Here is a 19,739-nt window from a genome sequence, read left to right on the forward strand (position 1 = left end):
AAGCACCCACCCACCTCCCCCTGGCTCTGGCAAGAGAACGCCACCGTGCTGGTTAAAGTCATACTGTGCAACTTTATCATTTTTACATAATATTCAACTGGGATATTTTCCACAGCAACCAACAAACAAACAAACAGTTGTCACTAAGCAGCATGGAGCATTGGCTTTGGAGTGGTGCTCCATGTGGTTTTGTTCTGAAAAAACGCAGTTCGAACAGGCCGTAAAACGCAGTTCGAACAGGCCGTAGACGGATGTTGTAAAGACAACGGAGCTACCAGAAGTATCTGCAAAAACACGACCAAAACGACAGGTTACACAGTATGACTTAAACTCTTGCATAGGCTCCGTTACAGCCAATCAGTGGCTTACCGAGACACGGTGACATGCGCCTCAGACCCTCCGTCGATGGAATTGTTTTCATAAGATGTTTGGGTCTTTTACCGTGTGAGACTAAATCTTACACATAACACGGCACGCAATGCACAGAGGGGCTTCGAGTGGTGGTGGTGTGATTATGCCACACGTGACGTTGCCAAGACAAGTACAGACAAGCACCCCGTCTCTATGTACACACAGATAAAATCCACACTCATAAATAAGGCATGCACGTGCGCACACACACACACACACACACACACACACACTTGGTAGTGTTTGACTGTTTGTGCTGCCACACAGGATTGATGAAGGACACTTGTATACATTCAAATGAATGGGACCTTTAGCTTATTTATTACTCAGTCGACGAGTCTGTGTATGCGTCAGTGTGCTTGTGTGACTGGTGAAGAAGTAGACGTCCTGGAATATATACCTGTGCATGTATACGGAATATTATGCACATAAAATGAATATATTTTGCAGCTGTACGCACTGAGAACCTGTGCAGACACTCCAGGAGATGCGGACAAGCTTGCGTTTCCTTTTACCCTGAAGAATGTTGCATGAAAAACCTCTGCCTTAACAGATTTTTCAAACATAACTCTTGGCTGGCAACTCCACCAGCAATATAATAAAATGTGAATACAGTAGGTACACAACTTTCACTGAATGTATAAAGCGGCATTGTTATTTTCCCCGCTGTGGAGAAAAGTTGGCCAGTCTACTCTCCCGCGGATTGGTGAGATTGACATCTGTGTGCTGGAATTGGCAATCTGAAAAAAATCTGCTTTACCAAAAAAACAAACAAACAATCATTTATAAATAAATGAAAAGGCCTGGGAACTTTGGGAAGCCAGAGTGCAATCTGGAGCTTCACTTGACCTAAAAAGTTGATGACCTTGGAAATGACAGAGAAACTTTTGCTGTACTGCTACACTATCCTAAAAAGTTGTCAGAATGCAGAACGTTTTGAAACTTAAGGCATTTTCTTTTTTCTTTTTTTTTTTTTGTGGTACAGTAACACTGTGTAGTGCTGCGGCAAGAAAATGTTTTTGTTAAAAAAAGGCACTCTTTGTTCAGTTGGGTAATACATTAGCCGCTTTCCAATCCGAGGGATTCACACTTTGAAGTGCACATTTCAAGGGCTATGACATCACTGGGCCGCGCCCAATAGCGTACAAGCTCACAATGCGTTGCGTTGCGACGCATTGTGAGCTTGTAGATCTGTGACCAGTGACGTCATAGCCCTTGAAATGCGCACTTCAAAGTGTGAATCCCTCGGATTGGAAAGTGGCTATTGTATCCAATCAGGAGAGAGAACCCCACTAAACGTGTTCCAGTTAAAATGTTTTGTACGTTCATATTGTATGACACTCTGTTTACTAAAGACGGGAAGACCCCTGTTTTGAACAAACACGCTAAGGCAATGATTACTATCAACTATCAGACACTTATTTTTTATCAGTGTGATGCGAGGAAACCCATTATTTTCCTGCTTTGAAGTAATGGCAGCCATGTTCATCACCCACATCCGAGGCATTTCTTTGTTTTATCTTAGTTTGTGTACAGAAACACGTATATATGTAACCTCTGGTCATTCACTGCCATTTTTCTCCATTTGTCAATAGGGCGCAGTAGAGCTAGTTTAACATTCTGCCCTCGAGCAGTAGGGTTTCACTTTTTGTTCAAAGGGAGACTGGAATGAATTCCCTGTGTATGTGTCTTTTTTTCTCTACTGTTTAATATTTCAGATGTCTCCTGTCAGCTGCAGGGCAGACATGGTAGAATGGTTCACAGTGGAGGAGGTACAGTACATTATGTAGCACTTGTGCCCACACATACTTACAGTACCAGCCCTTTTATTCAATGGCCAATTCATTTTAATGTAGTCTTTTATAATTGTATTATCTTTAACCACACCTATTTGTTGTACGCCAAATTGTGAAAATAGGCAATCTGCAATCTCACAAAGCAGTGCGTTGCAGAACTTTTTGAGTTTGTAAATCAGCTGATTTCACAGAATGTTATGTAATAATGTAATGACATTATTGAGCACAATAGGGACGCTTTAGCGTTCATGTTGTTATCCCTGGCATTTTTTGCTTGTTTTTTTGTTTTTGTCGCATGACAATGTATAGGGCTTACTGACAGGTTCAATGCAAAAACAATTGTCCTCTTCGTCCCAACTACATCCCAGGGGAGGTTAATATTGTCTTCCCAAATACATATTTTTACGTCCCCAGGATGCCGTTAGTCTTGAGCCCTGCTGGTAACCTGACTCCGCCAGATGGTGGCGTATTGAGTTCCTCACTAGCCACCATCTGGAACCACTCGGAGACTGTTGCTACACCGCACAGCGCCCGGTTCCAACCAATCAGCGGTAGCTGCGGACGGGATATGACCGAGACCGGGTGTGACGCGATCAAGAAGCGCCTGTTGCAGTTGCAATGTAGTTCTTTCACTATTCATCTTTGCCGTAACCACAAGCTGCTGCGAGCCTCTTTTTGCAAACGTCACGGTCCCCCGCAGCCCGTGTCCCATTGGGGGACGGCGTCGTGAAATGCGTTTGAAAAAAGAGGCTTGCGTTCAGTGTTTACTTTCCTGCCGGCGCAGCTACTATACGCCATGCAGACACGTCAATATGAGTGGTTGGAATTAGCATGCCCAGACTGTGATAGACAGACGGCCCCATCCAATCACCTGCCCAATGGCTTGAAAAAATGGACCGCCTCCTTTAGCGGTTTGCCCTGAGAGGTTCCAGATGGAAGTGTGAGGAACTCAATACACCACCATCTGGCAGAGTCAGGTTACCCTGCTTGCTGTATTTGGTTAAATACTTGTATGACCTTAGTGAGTCTGTTACGCTAGTCTCGCGTAGCCAGACAACTATTCCACAATCTCCGAATGCTATATAGAGTCTGGAACGGCAGCTCCCGAACGGCGAGTATCGGAAGTAGCCGCTGCTGCACTGAACTCAAGTCCCATTGGAAACATAACAGAAACACAATAGCTCAGACAAAGTCATTCGAGCGGCCTATTCTTGTTATGGGTGTATAGTTTAAGAAAACGTATGAAAACATCATGGAGGTAACACCAATAACAGCAGAGAAAGACGAAATAACGCCCCCAGAAATATTGAAATGAGACTCAACGCTTCCAGTAGGACATGTTATTATTACTGCACCAAGGGAGCGGTTGCGTCACATCCGCTTTATCTCACACTCATCGTTTCTATTTCCGTTTGCCAGACTGTATGCCGGGAGCATTTGCCCAAATCCGGAGGCAACAGTCTGGCCTCGCGAGACTAGTTTACGCTAACAAATGTCAAGATGGTGATGATGAAGATTATGCATTGTACAGCAAGTTCAAGAAGTTGAGGCGATAGAATGACAGGATAGACACGATAACGTTACACTCTTGTTGTACTCGACAGGACCAAAGTCCAAAGTGACCTCACAGTTTCTACATGGATTATCACTGTTCCTTTATGTACTGTATGTGATCTTTCTGTATGTGATCTTTCTTACTTTCTTACTATTTACAGAAACAGAAACTGCCATTTTCTGTGTTCAGTTTTATTCGTATTTGTGTTGTTTGTTCATGTTTACTTCACTCCATTACATACATCACATGTATCCATTTAGATTTCATAGTTACTGGACATTTCTGTAAAATGTATATTATTCTTTCATATTATTTTCTATTATTGATCCTCCATCTACTGTTTTAGAATTGAAGTCCTCCAACATTAGACGATACCACCGGTGTTTTTAACTGTTGCCTATAACCCAGAAAAGAGAAGAAGTACATATAGTACTTCAGTGATGTCAGAGTGGTATCGCTACATTGACTTTCATAGCTAATCAACTGATGTCACACACCGGCAGTATCCCTTAATGCTCTGTCTTCACTAGCTACAGGAGAGAAGCCAAATGTGGTATTGTTGCCAAATAAAGAGGTCATGGAAAGAAGGAGCGTTGTTGAACCATTATTAAAACTTGGGTTGATGGAGATGTTTTTCAGCTGTATTTCATGTCTCAACGGTTACATTGCTGTCCCCTCAGGATGCTGGTCTGGTTAATGTCACTTGTCATGAAATGTAAGCCCACCGGCCGTGGTCCTTGTTTGGACGCAATAAAAAGCACATAAATTATAAAGCACCGTGCTTTCACATCATGCACTCCTTCGGTGTCGAGAGAACCGTACAATTCAGGACATTACAGCTTACTTCTTTTAAAGTATTATGCAGACGAACATTTTAGTCTAAATGCAGTGTTAGAATCACTAACCACTATCGTAGTCTGGTCAGTTACATTTCTGTCCATTTATTTAATTTAATTGTGATTATTTAAGACATAAAGGACTCACAATTTTCTTCTATTGTCTTTTAAATTATGCCAGCAACATTGACCCATAAATGGAAACTCACCTCTCAATCAACATAGCTCTTCCTAGCGTCCGTGCTTAAATGTAGTCCCCACTTTCGAGAAGGTGGCATAAATATTTCCTGTTCTGTGTCAGATTCTCATAGCTTCATTTGATTGGCTCAGCAGCCGATTTTAACTAGAAATGCATTTTATGGTGTTGTCTTGTGTTTCCAGTTCAAATCTGCTGCTGAGCGATGAAGCAATGGTAAACCGATCCGGAACAGGAAATGTTTATGCCACCTTCAGGAAAAGGGAACTACAGTTATGCACCCAGTCTCATGTCGATCGGATGAATGGATCATGAGTTATGTGAAGGACCGACATACATATAGAGATTCCTTGAGTTGAAAGATTAGCCACAGGTTTCTTTACACTGCTCTGACTTTGAAAAAGGACCATCGAACAGGTCAGTGATATAAACAGGAACACAGGACTTATTTGTAAAAATTCACTTACCTTCAATTCAAGTCATGTATCTGTTGGACGTTGTTTTCTATTTTAAGTGATGGCTTTTCTAAAAGATAATTCTGACACAATTATAAAATGTTCCAATCAATTACATTTTTTACCCCTTCTACATGGAGTTGGCTTGCATGGGTTTATTTGTTTGTCTCCCCGTAGATTACCAGCTCGGTGTTCACCAGCCATTCACTCTGTAATAGAAATGGTAAATGGTGCATTTATACAATGCCTTTATCCAAAGCACCTTGTACAATGTACATTACATTCACCCACCCACACAGCAGAGGAAAATATGCAAGGCACCAGCCTGCTCATCGGGAACAGTTATAGATTCGGTATCTTGCTCAAGGACGCTTGCAGTAGACACTATAAGCCAGGAGGAGCCAGGAATCGAACCGTCGATAAACCAGGAACCTTTCAATTCCCTAGCGGCTGCTCTAACCCCTGAGCCACTGCTGCGCATATAACTATATTGACTGTGTAACGCTTGACAAAACACTACAGCAGTCCCTATAGTCCCTATATCCAAGTGTCCAGATCGACTGAGACGCGTCTTTTAAAAATCTGATTTAAAGAGGTGGTGCTTTGGTGTTTTGAATGTGTCTATGGAGTTAACATTACTCTAATAGACCCCCAGGTGTGGTTATAAGATGCAAATATGTCTTCCCTGTGTATTTTTGGTTACTTCCTAAAAGCTGAAAGCCTCGGAGTCAAAAGGCCCAACTGAAAAACACTGAGTTAATGACATCACACAATCATTCCCTCCCCTTTTACCATACACCCAACCCTGTGGGTGTGGCTAACCTCAGCTGTGTCACCTGACAACCAGGCAAACTTAATGAACTGGTGTGTGTGGCCACATAAAAAAAAAAAACACTTTCTGTACACTTTGGGGGGAAAAAACCTTCCTCCTAGTATAATCATAATACCTGATCATCATGTTTTAGGGGGGGAATCATTGCACCCCATCTTTAATCACAATACAAACCACCAAGGACTGGTACAAATCTGAATTGCAAAAACAGGTTTATGTTTGTTTCTGTTTGTTTGTTTTGCTGTTGACTTGATAAAACCAGTATGATTCAAATGTAGACTATAGGCCAGGGTCTATATTCTGTGGTGTCCTTCACTGTAGAGGTGTTGGTGGAGTAGGTATAAACAAGGTATAAACACTGTAGCTTGTCAGAGAGAGGCTCAGGTTGGATGTTACTGTATGTCAGCTGTTGGAACCTGCTGTTGTCTGTTGTGCCTGTGAGACTGTATTATTATCCAGCAGCCTGCCACATACTTTGTTACACAGAGAAACTTGGGTGACTTTTAGTCGGCACTCGGCAGTAAAACAAAGATCTGAGCTCTGAAAAATCCTTTTCATCCTGTTTGTAAGGGTTCACTGCCATAACAACTGATATACTGTGCCCACACTATGGGTGCTATCATGGTGAATTCGCTTGCTGCTGACTTTGGTGTTTGAACTTTTCGTGCAGTTATCTGATAACAAATTGGTGCCATGCCATGAATTATAGTATTACTATAAGCTCGGCTGCCCGATATGAAATGATAATATCCAGCCCTACTGGTAAAGTGAATTTGTATTTTATTTCATCATCCCTTCTGCATTATGTTCTGTAAAAACGGTGCACTTCAGCACATAATGGACACTTACTGATACATCTTTTATAGGCCATTATCAGCCTATTTTATTGATCGATCAATAAATCATCTTACACTCTCAGAGCTAAATTAGCCTATCCCTGGGAAGTTAGTGCACTGTTGGCATCCAAATAGACAGTATGCCATGTACTGTATCTATCAGCCCCAAGGATTGCCCTTTTCTTTCGATTGGAAACCTGGCTCTCATGTTTGTAGCTCGTGTGTGATTTGTGCAATTAAACTGTAAATGACTAAATTCTATTAGGATGCAGTTTTCCTCGTGGCGCTTTGCTTAGTTGGCAGTCAGGCAGTGTAGCGGTCATGATCTCACAGGACTCCATTTCAAAAGGTCTTTTCTGATCTAAAGCTATAGCCTATGCTTCATTAAAGCGCCATTGGTACTTATTAGATTTACAGTGTCTGGAGCCAAGATCGTTCCTGGAAACAGAAGCCATTCATTATTCATGGCGGATGTGGAAAGATCGTGGGAGAAGCCACGGGTTGAAATGAACTTGGAGTTGGCATGTACTGTACCAAATGGAGGAGCAAAGCTGGCACAGTGCCGGCGGATTCTCCCTGAGTCTCCCTGTGTAATAAATTGTCAAAATGACGTGAGCCATCATCACACACTGTCGAGTATATAACTTTCATCACATTTTTATTGAAAGAAGCTGAATCCTGAGTCTGTGGAGTCACGAAGCGAAGCATAGAGAAAGCTGTTTTATGTTCAAATGATGTCTTTGCGCTCTTCAGTCTTCAGCAATACAACAGAGCCAGACCAAAGAATCGGTTTGGCTTTTTTTTTTATGACACCTTTATCTGCGATGATGATGCATACGATGTGTCTTGAATTTGAATCACTTTCAACCTGGCATCATTATTTTGAGCATGTCAGTATAGGATAACAATTTCAAAAGTTTTCAAAAAATGTAAAAATAGCAGATCTATAAACTGATTGTTATGAGATAGATTGGCTATTTAATACAACATTATATGCGATTATTCGTATTCTTTTGAAAGTTCTCAGATATAAACCTTAATCAAATCAAATCTTATATTTTTGTAACAATATATCATTCAAAACAATACTGTTTTTTTTTTCTGTTTTCTTTTTTTCAGGGATTTCTTAAATCCTAAAAAATAGTAGCTCTAAAAGAGTGATGAGTGCACTGCTCGCTTGTGTTTCCATGCTTCCATGCTCCTTTAAAGGGATATTTGATCCAATGGCTGTGATTCAGAGTTGGCAGACAAGTACATAAAACAAGACATCCATAGAAAGCGGCTGGATTCAGAGTTGTGCTGAGAGGCACATGAAACATGTCGCTGTCGGGCGTAAACCTTGCACTGTCCATTTTCACAAAATGGGGAAAAAAATAACCATCATAACAGAAGGGGAGACCTTTCTTAGACTAGTGGTCCTCAACCTTTTCAGGCTGCGACCCCCAAAATAATCATATTTTAACTACATGCTTGTGAGCATGTAGATCGGCTATTTTCACAATTTCCGCCTCTAATATTTGATAATTTGGCCAATGTTTAATTAGTCATTTTAGAGGTATTAAAAAGTCCTTAAATTGTCACTTTAGACATTTGCAGATACCCTCTATACACTTATACTGTATGTTGGTTTGTTTACTGTTGAGTGAGAAAACAATGTTGCACATTAGGTTAATCATCTAGGGACCCCCAAAATTAATATGGGTCCCGACCCACAGGTTGAGAACCACTGTAGACAGCTTCACCCAGCTGATAGCTGTGGTGTGATGAGTGTTCGACAAAGTATAAAATAGGGCATTAATGTTTGAAAAAAAACATGAAAAGATATAATTACGTAGCCTATACAAGGTTTATGCCTGACAGCGATGACATTTACGCCCAAATGACAGGCCTCTAGCGTTTATTCCCTGGTTTATAAGGGTAAGATTCTAACACAACATTGTGACGGAATGGTGGACGTATCTTATGTACATGATTCAAAATAACTTACATTTTATGATGTTGCACATTAAAGACAAGTCTTTAAACTGCAGGACAGGTCCATCATTTCAGCAAGGAGCTCAACACCCTCCTCCAACGTGCTTCTACCTGAGGAGCTTTAGTACTGTGAGATCTGAATAAATGCGTGCAGTCGTGGCAAAACTTAAATTCCCGCTGCACAGAATTAAAACAGACTCAAATCTGAATCATAACCAATGAGAGGGGGGTCATGGTCAAACATTTAAAGGGATATTTCACTTAAAAAAAAAAAGTTTGGTCATTTTATCGTCTAATCAGGCTTTTATGAACACCCTGAACAGATTTTAATTTGCTTGATTCAATATTTAGATATTTGATGTAAATGTTATCAGGCCTTCCTCCTGCAGGACCCTTCCCCATACACACACATTGGTAACTTCAAACTCCATTTTAACCATGATAAATTCATCAAAAACACCCATTATTTTTTCTGGTATGGGGAAGCGTCTTGCAGAAGGAAGGCCTGATAACATTTACATCAAATATCTAAATATTGAATCAAGCAAATTAAAATCTATTCAGGGTTTTCATAAAAGCCTGATTAGATGATAAAACGACAGTGAAATATCCCTTTAAATCATTTAATTGACAATATATATATATTCTTTTTTTTACCTCAGCTCTTTGATCACAAAGCTGTATTTCATCCATCTCACTGAATGTGGCCACATTTTGTAAAAAGACATCTGCAGCCCTTCTATAAAACCTATGAAAGTCAGACATGCTCTGGTGCACAAGAGCCCCACGGGCGGTCGAAACAAGAAACCCGGGCCAGAACTCCAGAGGGGACGTTCTTATCCCTGTTCAAAAACCCTCTAGCGTGTCAACTTTGAAGACCCAGCGTTGTGCAGGGAGGGCAGCCTCCGAGGACTGCCACTTGGAACACAGACAATCACACAGAGTGGCTAAGTTTGCGCTGGCTTTCTGATCTCGGTGGCCCGCTGAGAGGCGATGGCCATTGATTTCCTCCGCTGTGCCGCGAGGATGGCAGCCTCCGTGCCGGCATGGTAACTGTCCATGTCCTGTGAGTCCTCGCTCTGGGACTTGGTGCTGTCCTGGGAGTCCATCTTGAGCCTCAGGGCCCGGCTCTGCTCCTCTTTCAGCTCCAGATAGGAGCGAGAGAAGGTGTGAAAGATCGACGTGACGGGGAACGCCATGAGCAGGATGCCGCTCAGGATGCTGGTCAGAGCCACCATCTGGCCGGGGATGCTCCTTGGCACCATGTCGCCGTAGCCCACCGTGGTCATGGAGATGACCGCCCACCAGTAGCTGCCGGGGATGCTGGTGAACTCCTGCTTGGCGCCCAGCTCGCTCTCCGCCAGGAACACCAGCGGGGAGAAGAGGGCCATGGCCACGCACAGGAAGAGCAGCAGCAGGCCAAACTCGCGCGTGCAGCGCCTCACCGTCAGCCCCAGCGTCTGCAGGCCCAGGGAGTGGCGCGCCAGACGCATCACGTAAAATATACGCAGGGCCCGCAGCACGCGCAGGACCAGGCCCACTTTCTCCAGGTAGTTTTTCTCAGAGCCCTTGGGCTTGTCTCCAGAAAGGGAGTCCACGATAAGGGTGATGTAGTAGGGCAAGATGGCCACCACGTCGATGAGATTGAGCGGCGTGCGCAGGAACTTTCTCTTGCTCTGCGCCTGGATGAAGCGCAGCAGGAACTCCAGGGAGAACCAGCCCACACACACCGTCTCCAACACGAAGATGTTGTAGCACTTCTGGGAACACTCCCCCTGAAGAAAGAAAGAAAAAAACTCATTAAAGAGAGACTTTGCTATTATTCAACAGCAACAGTACATTTATGTATGTGGCTCACTGATATGAAGAAGAAAGGACTATCCATTATGCCTTTTATTTAATTAAGGATGTTAAGAAAGGCACAGCGCACAGAAATCAAGAACACATTATCTTGTTTGATCAACAGTTTGAGCGTGGGAAGTGACAGTCTATTCCTTTGATCTCACAACCGGAAAGCTGATACCTTTGTTTTTCATGTCGGTTTGAGAACTGAAAGAAGAAAATGCTTCTGTGACAATATCTTGAAGAATTAATCAGTAGGATCAAATAATCAAAAGACCATAGGCTGTTTATGTTTTTGAGCGGTGGTCACACCGTCTCCATAGCGTGGCCGTGTGTGTATCCGTGTATGTATGTATGTATGTATGTATGTATGTGTGTCTGTATGTAGCCTCTGGTGTAGCCTCAGTACCCCTGGGTGACCAGAGAGGTGCTGTTGAGTCTAGCCTGCCCTGAGCATCAACTGCAATAGCAGTGGTGGCCTGAGTGAGCAAGTATGGCTCACACTCTCAGACACACGGGCGCACCCCCCCCCCCCCCCAACACACACACACACACACACACACACACACACACACACACACACACACACACAGTGTTTTGTTTTGGAGAGAGGAGAAGAACACTCACGCACGCACGCACGCACGCACGCACGCACGCACACACACACACACACACACACACACACACACACACACACACACACACACACACACACCACCGCTCACTTCAAACTTGGGTTTCATTTTTTTTTATTAACTTACTGTAATTGAAAGGAATGAATTTCCTTACTGCAAGCAGTAAGGGCAGAGGCCTGTAACATTATATTATGAGTCTTTTTAATTCACTTGCTGGCCATATTTTCACTTTTGGTGATCCATTTTCATGGGCTGATTCAATGAGTGTCATAAATATTTACCCTGTGCACTTGCGTGCGTGGTAGGGTATTTTTACATTACATCAGGGGTCTTCAACAGGGGGTCCGGGACCCCTATGGGGTCCTCAGAGTTACTACAGGGGGTCCTCCAAATCTTTGTGTGATAGAAACTAGTTTACCCCCCCCCCCCCCCCTTTTGTATTCACCACGTGAACCCTAGCGTCCATATTCTGAGAACTTTAGCCAAAAATAGCAGATCTAAAAGCTCACAACGCCTCGCGCTGCAAGGCGTTGTGAGCTTGTAGATCGGCTATTTTTGGCAAAGAGGTTTGGTGTAGAGGGAGAAAAGAGCAGACCAAGTACAGAATGAAAGGTCAAGTTCATGAAGTATTGCCGGTTCAAGTGGTTAAATATCTGAAAACAAAAATTTACATGAATCCGAAATACACTGATGATTGTGCTGTCAAACAATGAAACCATAGGGAATCTATGAAAAAGGTTTTGGGGGTCCCTGCTTCATCTCTCTCTCAACTAAGGGGTCCTTGGCCTGAAAACGTTGAAGACCCCTGCATTACATAATGCAGTGCACGACACGTGGTTCTCAGACTTTTCTTCTCAAAATTGGAAGTCCATTTGGTTCCATTTGTACACAGTGCTTCTAGGAGCACCGCTCAGAAAGTAGAGGATAGCTATATTCCTTCTTTGTTGAAAAGGCACTTTTCAACAAAGTTGCAACGGTATCAGTCATTGTGATGGAAAGTAGCATGTCCTTGGAGACGGCAGGCTCTCTGCAGGAAGAATTTTTCATTTTATTTTTCTACTATTATTTAGTCACAGCAGCAGCAGCAGAAAGGTTCCTTTGACAGGAGCCAAGAGTGGAAATACAATTTAAATTCACTTTAGGAACCTGGCTGGGTCTCCACATCAAAACAGCTGTGCCTTCTGAAAACTAATGTGAGTTCTGGCCTGGCAGTGTCTACAGTGATTTCCTACCAAAACCACAAAATTAAAAGGTGGATGTTTGAGGGGATTTTTTTCCTTCCAAATTGGACTTTCAAATTAATGCTATTATCGTATTTTGAATATTGAGATTTTCATATAATAGTGTGCTTTTGGTTGTATTGTCGCCAGCCGACTCAAATTTGTCTTTTTAGTGTATTCGTTTAGACCAGGGATGTCAAAGTCAAATACACAGAGGGCCAAAAAACTAAATTTGCTACAAGTCGAGGGTCGGACTGTTTCAATGTTTATTTAAAACTCACAATGTGTCTGTCACGGATCGCGGAAATGCATTGTAAGCATGCAGAGTTTATTTATTTTGATGGGGAAATTACATTCTTCTCATTGAACTGTACATCGTTGCTTGTGTTGCTTTGCTTCGATGTGGAGGACGGCACGAGTCCTACACAACACATGAAAGCACTGTTTTACATCCTCCATTCTAAATCCAATCTAATTCCCTTTTTGGTTTGTGATTGGTTGGCTTCAGCTGTCTGTCTAAGGAAAGCATGAAATGTGGTGTGGTTGGCTGGCCTTATCTGTACATTTAGCATGTTGTGTTACGCTGTTTTGTGTGCGGCTGCGACCTGCGGGCCGGTTCTAATAGTAATTAAATATCATCCCGGGGGCCATAGATAATTCATTCGCGGGCCGGATCTGGCCCTCGGGCCTTGACTTTGACATAATGTGGTTTAGACTGAAACAGGTAATCTGTAGTCAGCTTGCACTCTGCATGTGTGACATTAGCATTTTCCTGCAATCTGGCCACAGAGTATAGCATTTCTCTTCGCTCATAAAAGACTTCTAGTTGAGTGCATTTTCCACCCACTCTGCCCATCTCAATACTGACAAACCTCAGGCTACAGGAAACCACCAAGGATCATTAAAAGCAGACAATTATCCATTTCACCGTCCACAGCACTCTGACCCCATCACACCAGGAGGAGATAAGCATACAGTACAACTAGTCCCAACCTCTGATCCCAAACACATGTTCACATGACTACAGTACATACAGTACATATAGTACAGTACAGGTTTATAGTGAGTGCATCATTAACACATTAAAGGAGCTATAGTCAACTTTTTCTTGAAAAACGGATGCTAAAATAAAAAATATTATATATATATATATATATATATATATATATATATATATATATACTATATAGCTTCATATATGTGTTTCTATTCAAAAATGACCACAAAAAGCGTAAAATAATGATAAAATAATAATTTTGGCCATTGTCAGACCGACACTTTGTTTACATTCTAGTCTATAGACTAGGATGTAAACAAAGTGTCGGCCCTACAATGAAAAAGTTGACTATAGCTCCTTTAAGACTTACAAATGCCTTCTATATCAGTACTAAATCAGCAGCACGAAGTGATGCACTGTGAGCTTATACTGCATATCCAACAGGTTCTCACCCCTATTGCGTCATACAACTGACGCGATCTTAAATACCGAATGCTTCTCACCATAGACGCGGACGGATTGCCTAATGTCTCAAGGGACAGACGCATTGGGTGGTCTAAGAAGAAAGAAAAAAAAGTAGTTCCTGATGCGGGATTCGATACCGCTCTGAAGGCTTCTTGGTTTACCAGCCACCCGTCGCTACCGTTCACGCCACTATAAACGACGGAGCGGCGCCGTCTCAGGCGGCGATGACCCCCGTGAGTCGCCACCGAGGCGAGCGATAGCGAGCCGAGTTGCCGCGACGAGCGGTGGGAACGCCGCATGAGCCGACTCAGCCGCGTTACCGAATTACGTGCCGTTATGGACAGAATAGTAAATCTTGACCAGGGGACTGCTTCCGCCTCCGAATGTGGCTCAAAGAAGGGACTACGTTAGCATTCCACGTTTTGTCAAAGGTAAAAGCACAAAAAAAAAGTAACTTCCCAGTCACTCTGGTTAGCTCAGTCGGTAGAGCGTGGAAATACAAATCCAGGGACCGGGGTTCGATTCCCCGTGACGGCCGTCAGTGAAAAATATTCCAGTAAACACATGTCGGCGCATGCGTACTAAGACTCTGTCTCGTCCAAAAACTCTCCGTCTCCGTCGCACCCTAGACGCAATAGTCACTCCCAAAAGGAAAGAAAGACACGGCGTCGGGGGGGTGAAGCAAAGGGGGTGAGAATGGGTTGGCATATCTGATATTTTTGAGTAGCCAACATAAAAATCTAAAATGACGCAGATGCTTTAATGGGTTTTAATTACTGAATAAAATGCTCTAGTGTACTAGCACAACTCTATCCTTGTATAATGTCTTAGCTGTTTTGATAGATGCTAGTTATTGCGACCGAAGGTCGCAGTTTAGTATGTGTAACGGCACATGCTGCTGACTCTGTTCGTCTGGACGTGTACACTTTTTACGGTCTATGGGTTTGCCGCTCTGACATCACGCTTTGACATCACTGTGATGCCAGGGGAACCACTCTAACAGAATGGGTTTGCCGCTCTGACATCACGCTCTGACATCACTGTGAGGAGAACCATACTAATAACTAATCCCTTTTATGACCATATATGGAGTTCCCTGATGTCATCAATATTAAGCCCATACCAGGGGTCTCCATATACGGGTAACTGGTCCGATATATATTACTGGCCAGATTGCCAAGACATTAGTTGCGTTTCCATAAAGCTTATTCGAATTAGGAAGCAAATTATCAAGTCGAAAAAAGAAAATGTGCATTTTGCCTGTTTCCATTCACTGATAAAATGCGATTCTTGGAAGATAGTTCATGAAATGAGCAGTCGGACAGGCGCTATTTTTTCAGTCAAGTGAGACACATTATTGAACAAAACCTCCTATCTGCAAATTTCATGATTTTTGGATTTCACTTGAAATGAGGACAACAGGCTATGCTGCACATGGTCAGTCTGTCTGCAAGATCGTTCTGCCCCTCATTTAGCCAAAAATGATAAGACAGAGAGAACAAAGAAGAAGATAAGACGCTCCACTCCACAACACCGCAACAGCATTGAGCACGATAACAGCTGATATACAGTACTGTACAAGCTCATCACAGCTTGTTGCGGATGTGATGTGAGCTTGGAGGTCTGCGGTTCTCGGCCGTTCTGTGCACGCGACGCCGTCGCGGAATGGAGAATAATAATGACGAATGGTTTTACTTTTGAGCACAACTTTGAACGTGTTGGTAACTCGGCCGCCTCTTAACCAAGAGGTGGCCGACCCCCACCAGCCCTTCCCGCGGGTTCAATGCATTTTAATTCAAACATAATTCGCTTTAGTGTTTCCATTCACTAGTGCGCATTAAGTTTTTTCGATAAACCTCAAAATCCACCTCCTCCAAGCGCATAAATGTTTTTGCGAATAATGAAAGTTTATTCGATTTTTTTATGGAAACCCTGTTTCCATAAAAAGATTTATGCGCAAAAGCCTTAATGCGCATTAAACGGCTTTATGGAAACGCACCTAATGTCGCCCTGAGGCGTCCTGCTAGTACTATAGCCTACAGATTATGTTGTTGATTAGTTGTTACTTGCGCCAGCAGACCGTGCAAGTACTGCGTTCGTCAGCGTATGTATGTCGGTGTCTGCCCGTGTTTAAGCCCATAGCCCAATCAGGGACCAGCATTTCTGGCAACGTCATCATTAACAGCCGATGAGGGACCAGCATGGTGATGCCAGTGGTGATGTCACTGGCATCGCCACTGGTGAGCGCACCTCATGGCGTGCTCTGCTGGCGCACAAGTAGGCCATACTTGTGCACAAGACGCAAGTTGGCACCTCGAAAGAGTGCAGTTCTAGTTCACATCTGCATCTGGTTTGATGTTTCCCTGGTGTCCTAGATTCTTTGAAGCACTACATTGTTCTCTTTTTTTTGCCCACCTTTACCTTGTTGTCATTTGAGGGTTCATGACATTTACTGAGAGTCTGCTAAGTTGTGCAGAGTTGTTATGCACCACAAATCCAGAGCAAACTCCCAGAAAAGGGCAGGTCTGCTAAACAACTTGTTCTTTTACATGAAAGCTGAAGAGCTGTCTGTTTGCCGCTCTCTTTTACTGAAGTGTTTTTTAATCATCCGCCAGAAGGGAAAAGGAAGACCAAAGACCACCCGGAGGCGTACTGTTGAGAAAGAAAAAAGGAAAGAAGCACGATGGAAATCATGGTCTGAACTCTGAAGTGAGCACTGCAGCGGCTGACCATTAAGAGTGGCGCTCCCACTCTGTGAGGGCCTTATGTGCCACAAGGCACGAAGTGGATAGGTAAGAGCTAACAGGTTTTTGATCATTAGTATTGTTGCCTATTAGGGCAACACACTATTATTCTGTTCCAACTAACTTTATGGAGTCATTGTTAGCCAATGAGGAACCAGCATTCTCGGTGGTGTCACCTTTATTGACCAAAAAGTTTCTGCTGCTTCCTCATTAGCTAAAAATGACTCCATAAAGTCGGTGAGGTCACCTTTATGCAGCAACCCCATTGGCTTGAATGGGAAAATGCAAAAACGACAACCACACTCGCAGAGGGGGAGAGTGATTTCTTCCGTTTGGTCTGTTTGGTGTCTTTCTCCCTGTACGTAGGCTAGCGGACAACACCCAACCCGACGTATTAAACCCATTTAGGCCTAACCTATAGAATAGGGCTAAATCAGAAATTAGCCTACAAAACAAATATGTTGCTACATACTGTACATGTACTGTAAGCAGCCTCCCAAACAGCAAAATGTGTTCCTGGCCAGAATGGGTTAAAACTGATTAAAACGTACGTACGCATGAACTACCCGTGAATGACAACCCTGTGTGAGAGATGGTGTAGTTGTATAAAGATCTGACTGTCAGTGCAGAGGTCCCATGTTCAAATCTCAGTCCTCCCACATTGCTGTAATACATTTTCAACATTAAAATACAAAAGAACTGTATTGGCATATGCTTTAGCGGACTGGTGATTGGACTCCATGTGTTAAGAGTGGGAGCACTCTGTGAAGGCCTTATGTGCCACAAGGCACGAAGTGGATAGGTAAGAGCTAACAGGTTTTTTAATCATTAGTGTTGTTGCCTAGTGTTTCTCAACCTTTTTTCTGCATGGGCACACTTTTCATGTCCCAAGAATCCATGGGCACACGAACATTTTCAACATTAAAATACAAAAGAACTGTATTGGCATATGCTTTAGCGGACTGGTGATTGGACTCTTAGTTCAAAGGATCCATGTTCTAATCCGAGTCCTACTAGGAATAAAGTTAATACCTCTGATAGATGGTCTACCTTGTCAACCCTGTTACATTAGAGTCAACCCTGTTACATCAACCCTGTTACATTAGAGTCAACCCTGTTACATCAACCCTGTTACATTAGAGTCAACCCTGTTACATCAACCCTGTTACATTAGAGTCAACCCTGTTACATTAGTGTCAACCCTGTTACATTATAGTCAACCCTGTTACATCAACCCTGTTACATTAGAGTCAACCCTGTTACATTAGAGTCAACCCTGTTACATCAACCCTGTTACATCAACCCTGTTACATTAGTGTCAACCCTCTTACATTAGTGTCAACCCTGTTACATTAGTGTCAACCCTGTTACATTAGAGTCAACCCTGTTACATTAGTGTCAACCCTGTTAGATCAACCCTGTTACATTACAGTCAACCCTGTTACATTAGAGTCAACCCTGTTACATTAGAGTCAACCCTGTTACATTAGAGTCAACCCTGTTACATCAACCCTATTACATTAGCATCCCTGTCATTCATTGTAATTTCTGGATTCATATAAAGAATTAAAATGTCTGTGAGTGTACGTGAGTGTGTGTGTGTGTGTGTGTGTGTGTGTGTGCGTGCGTGCGTGCGTGCGTGCGTGCGTGCGTGCGTGCGTGCGTGCGTGCGTTCAAATCTCACTCCTCCTATGTTGCTCTTTTATTTTAACATTTCTTTCAAGGTTAAAATATAAAAGAGTAAGTCAAAAGCACTGGAAAATGAATCTAGTGGTCTAAAGATCAGACCCTCAGTTCAGAGGTCTCAGTTTCAAATCCGAGTTCTCTTACAGATCATTGTTACTTTTCAAGGTTAAAATACAAAAGAAGTATTCAAAAGCACCATATAAAGTCTGCTGTGGGAGATGGTGTAGTGGTCTAGACATTTGACTCCCGGTGCAGTGCTTCGGTGTTCAAGTCTCACTCCTCCTATGTTGCTGTTTTACTTTTACATTTCTTTCAAGGTTAAAATACAAAAGAGTTAGTCAAAAGCACTAGAAAATGCATCTAGTGGTCTAAAAATCAGAGTTCTCGTACAGATCATTGTTGTTGCTTTTCAAGGTTAAAATACAAAAGAAGTATTCAAAGCACCATATAAAGTCTGCTGTGGGAGATGGTGTAGTGGTTTAAACATCAGACTCTGAATGCAGAGGTCACATGTTCAAATCCATTCCTGTAGTGCTTTGACCTTTTCATGGCTAAAATAGAAGAGAACAACTCAAAAGCACCAGGAGATACCTGTTGAGGGCCCAAAGGTGCCTTGGCTCAATGGTATGGTCGCTTGATCGGTTGTCCCTGTTACAGGCAGGTTTCAGACAGGTTCAAGTCCCATGCCCAAGGTACACGGAGGACCATTGTGGAGGGGTGTCCCTCCCCCTGTTTCCTGAGAGCTAAAGGTGGGGGGTTATATCTGAAAGAACCCTGTCCAACAGAACTTTTACAGAAAGAAATTCTTACCTACATGCCTTGAGAGCACTTGAAGAATTTGAGAAAATTGAGACAATTTTAGCCTTAAAAAGGTCAATGTACTCCAGATATGGACTGTAGGTTGAGTGGGATTTGAACATGGAACCTCTTAGCTGAGAGTCTAGGCATTAGACCATTAGGCCACCTCTCACTGTAAATGTGTTCTGGCGCTTTTGAGCACTTATCGTGTATTTTAACCTTGAAAAGATCCAAGTGTTAGAGCAGCAATTAGTAGGGTGACTGGGTTTTGAACACAGAACCTCTGCATCTAAAGTCTAATCTTTAGACCACTACACCAGCTCCAACCTACAAAATGTCAGGTACTTTTGAGTAATTATTTTGTACTTTACCCCATGGAAATGTCAAAGTAAAACAGCAATGTAGGAGGATTGAGATTTGTACATGGAACATCAGCAATGAGAGTCTGATCTTTAGACCAC

The 19,739-nt window shown here is 42.9% G+C and overlaps 1 protein-coding gene across 1 annotated transcript in view; it reads right to left on the reverse strand.

Annotated features, from left to right (window-relative positions):
* Window positions 1–9,838: 9,838 nt before the first annotated feature.
* kcng2 (potassium voltage-gated channel, subfamily G, member 2) overlaps window positions 9,839–19,739 on the reverse strand; it is a gene marked incomplete at both ends in the record, with an annotated part of 30,315 nt that continues 20,414 nt past the window's right edge. The window contains one exon of the mRNA XM_080734987.1: window positions 9,839–10,666. Within this exon, the coding sequence (XP_080591113.1) occupies window positions 9,839–10,666 (828 nt within the window). The remainder of the gene's footprint in view (window positions 10,667–19,739) is intronic.

Source organism: Nannobrachium achirus (genome assembly GCF_963921795.1).
Source record: "Nannobrachium achirus genome assembly, chromosome: 10".
Lineage (NCBI taxonomy): Eukaryota > Metazoa > Chordata > Actinopteri > Myctophiformes > Myctophidae > Nannobrachium > Nannobrachium achirus.